This window comes from Melampsora larici-populina (assembly GCF_000204055.1).
Source record: "Melampsora larici-populina 98AG31 unplaced genomic scaffold MELLAscaffold_98, whole genome shotgun sequence".
Classification (NCBI taxonomy): domain Eukaryota; kingdom Fungi; phylum Basidiomycota; class Pucciniomycetes; order Pucciniales; family Melampsoraceae; genus Melampsora; species Melampsora laricis-populina.
Genome location: NW_006768862.1, coordinates 48,234 through 52,344, shown reverse-complemented (window position 1 = coordinate 52,344; position 4,111 = coordinate 48,234). Strand labels below are relative to the sequence as shown.

The 4,111-nt window shown below is 34.9% G+C and overlaps 1 protein-coding gene across 1 annotated transcript; it reads right to left on the bottom strand.

The window, feature by feature from the left end:
• Positions 1-2,244: 2,244 nt before the first annotated feature.
• MELLADRAFT_113882 (uncharacterized protein) lies at positions 2,245-3,428 on the bottom strand (the record flags this gene model as incomplete). The annotated part of the gene is made up of 4 exons (XM_007418616.1): positions 2,245-2,340; positions 2,529-2,547; positions 2,708-2,926; positions 3,253-3,428. 4 exons carry the CDS (start codon positions 3,426-3,428, stop codon positions 2,245-2,247), a joined length of 510 nt encoding a protein of 169 aa, XP_007418678.1.
• Between the last annotated feature and the right edge of the window lie 683 nt (positions 3,429-4,111).

The window sequence follows — 4,111 nt, the reverse complement described above, 5'->3', positions numbered from 1 at the left end:
TGCGAATATAATGTACTAGCCAAATTGAGCGGTGGGCGCCGCACTTGTAAGAGAATATCATCTTAGATCAATCTGCAAAGAATTCCAGAGGCTATTCTGGCTCAACCATCACATCACTCAAGTAGAAAATCTTTGTAAGGGGCAATTGGTTGGATGAAAAATCAGACAAATCAGAGCCTAACCCCCAACCCCAACATTTTCCATATCAGAGTACCTCAAGTATTGTTTTGTCACGGTATATAACATGCTATACTATCATTATATGAGTAGTCAAGATACACATAGAAACATAGTTGTTTATGAAAACACAACAACATAATGATTATAAATAAACTATTGGTATGGCTGCTTAAGATTTGCCAATCAATGAAGTGTAATCCACACTGATGATGCACCAAGTCTCTACAATACACTTGTAAGATAGATGTCTGTCCTACATACCTCAGTTAATCATTGTGATAGGACTTGGAGGGATGAGTAAAGATGCACAAGTGAGAAAGGTCTTCTAGTAATGTAGTTAGATTGCTAACTGAAAACCCTGTCCTCCACGCTCCACGGCAAGTAATATGACAACAGCCAAGTACACATAAGGATGCTAAGTATCTGTAAGTCACAGGTCATAACACATTGTATTCCCCTTTTGACATCTGTTTGTCATTTCATCTGATAATCAAAACCCCTCCTTCATCTCAACACCCATTTTCTTGATTAATCTGATGTTTGAAATCACAAATTGTATGGGCAGTCAAGCATTTATCCTGAATTGGTCTGCATTGGGTCATCTACTTGGTCAAACTCATCCATCAAGAGAAGTTTTTTCATCAGGAAAACATTTCCTTTGGATCTAAATCAATGACAGCCTGTGATACCAACATACACACCAATGAAAGAGTTTGATTACCCAGATCCATTAATGGGTGATAGTTGCAAGGATCTTGTTAACCTATTTCTTCCAACTGTTTTGACTTGAGTCCAACTTTTGGAATTTCCCAATTTATAGCTTCCTGATTGAAACATCTTTCAACTTTGCATTGATACCAAGCTTCAATGTTGCCTTTAGAGCTTGAAGTTTTGATCATAAATGGTCAATCAATGCAAAACATAGCTTAATCAGAGATTACATAACACTAGCAAATCAGCGGCGGGCCGCCGCTTTCAAAAGCTCAAAGCACAAAAGGCATGTTGATACCAAGTTATCTGATGCTCTAACAATTAATCATCTTTTGATCCATTGATCATCAATCATCAGTTATCTTGTCCCTCAATGTCCAGTTTACCATATTGAATTACATGAGTGATAATCTCAAATAATCAGACTTAGCTCTGATTCTCAGAGTAAACTTAGGATCATCTATTTTTATCCAGATGGAATTAGACATAAAGTGAATGTACTTTCACTGTGAGGTTTTGCATATCTCATCTGTTTCTTTTGCTTTATCTCTTTCCATTTGAGTATCTTGTAAGATCAAACCAAAGAAAGCTATATACCATAGAAGAAAAATTAGCCTCAATAGATTATTGAATAGCATCTGAGGAAGACTAACGGTCAAATTCTGGTTCAATAAATTCAGTATGTAGCATCTTTTCTTAAGAATTTCATAGCATTAAGTGTGAGTTAATTAAATAAGCCAAATTATTCTGTTAGTAGAGTTCAAGGTCTTGCAATGAGAATCTAGTCACCACTATTGGGCAACATCCAACTAAATCAAAGACTATGGTTCTTTTTCACCCCTTGAATCTAGATCCAGGTATCTTGGATTGTCATTCACAACCCTCTAGATTCCAGACTGGATATCATACCAAACATCCTGGAAGGAAGATCAATAGAAATGAACAATAAATCGAACAAACCTTCAAGATGAGTTTCCTAATTATCAAATGTTTAGCTCTTTTGAGGTGGAATGAAATGTAAGATATCTTAAGTTTGATTCCTGCTAAATCTTGTTCTTTCAATTGATTTTTACCTTTATCTGATCCTTTTAATTATTCTACTGCAAATGAATCCTTCATAATAATCTGGGCACCTGTTTCTAATACTTTATTTCCCACTAACAAAAAAAATGAAAAGCAAATAATCTTCAATAAAATGTTCTCAGCATCAACAGAAGAAAACATTCAATCAAAACATCATATTTGATAAAATCTAGTCTCAATTTCTTCCTTCCCTTGTACAACTTCATATGTAACATTAACTGAAACTTTTTGAATGGAAATACTTACTCCTGGAATAATTTTGATGATCACTCAATTAGGATTTAAAACAGAATCAACTTCGTCAATGCCAGGTACAAGGTCAGCTTTCTCAGTCACTCTTGCAAATAATAATTTGATAAGAGAACCCTACAAAACAAAACTACGAAAGCATCACAAAAACATTAATTTATATACATCAAAAAACCATCATGATCATAATTGCACATTTGATATCATCTAGAATAAATATTGATGATCAATTGAAAACCTCCAGAGTCTTTGTTGTAATTAAACAATCTCAAAAGATATCCCAAAGAATGTAAAGCATGCCTTACATCCAAAACTGGGGCTTGACTAATTCCACAATCAAATCAACGGATCAAACTATTAGGATTTGCTTCATTTCTACCTGTTGACATTTCAGCTAATTCAAAATCAGTTCAACCTCTAATTTATAATTGCAATCCACTTGAATATTTTGACCTTAAACTGACTGTTTAAATACCAAACATACCATTTGATTTGAATTTGAATTTGATGATGATGGAATTGTAATTTATTGAAGATGGAATTGTAATTTGTTGAATATGGAATTGTAATTTGAGATTGCTGGTTTCTAAGTAAATCAGTTGCATTTGGTATGAATAGAATATCTCCTCCTGTCGTAAACACAAATGGATCATCCTTATGATTAATAGGATTTTCTTCATCAAAAGTGAGGTCTGTTGATTGGCTTTGAGGAAATGAATCAACTCCTGGTTAGTACCACCTACACATTTTACATTAAGAAGGTTGATTGGAGATATGGGCAACACAGATATTGTCTCACGACAATATTTGATTGTGTTAGATAACACAAAAGAATTCATTAAATCATTTTAACAGCTCTCAGACTTTGGAATCCAGGGGAAAAGGTGTGAGTGAATCAACTGTGAGTGAAGCAATAGATACAGTTGGCATATTCACCTCACAATACTGAAAATTCCCAACAAATAAAATCTTGGCAGGTGTCATTATGTATCTTGTGCATTTAGAAAAAGAGAAAATTTTAATCCAAACCCATCAGAGGAACATCTATAAGTTGATACAGATTTATTTTCAGCTTCCCATAGTTTGAGGTGTGGATCATCTTGAAGCAACATATAAGATTTGAAGAGGTATTCATCATAGGAATCAATTTCAGCTCCAATACTCAATACTGGTGATACCATAGGACCATGCCTAATTTGGACCATCTTAATCAGTTTTGTCCTCTGTATGCTTCTTGTAGAAATACTTTTGAGCTTACACCGGTCTGTACGTCAATTGTCTTTCCATAAAGGCCCAATTCTAATCCACAATCCCAGAGAGCATAAAGAGCTTTCCATGAAACTTACCGCGATGAGATGGGGTATATCAGGTGTGAGTGATGTTATAGGGCGGTATGTTGGTCAACCTGCTCAAGGTTACACACTCTGTTAGATTGCAAACTGTTAGATTGCAAACATAGATGAGTGCAATGACCATTAAAATTCATCTACAGATTGATGTACTTCTGGGCGAGTCTTCAGCTCGTGAATCATATCAGCAAAAATGTTGATTCCGAGGCTTAAAGCTTGAGGAAAGCAAACAGCACTTTAGTAGAGTAATGAGCCAAATGGCTTACACACTTGAGATATAAAGCTGAATGCTTACATCATAGCTGTAGATACTATTTCACTGTGTATAATTGAATGACCCTGATCCCGCTGCTCTTGGTTCTCCTTTAGAGATTGTGAATCTCAAATTGACCTGTCGTTTCAGAAACATGCACATGTGAATAGATTTTGAATCCAGGTACAGTTTCAAAGTTTTGTTGTGTAGCTTTTAACAATGCATTGAGATCTTGAAAGACAATATAAGTATTGAGCAAATCAATTGACATTAATGCAAAGTGTGC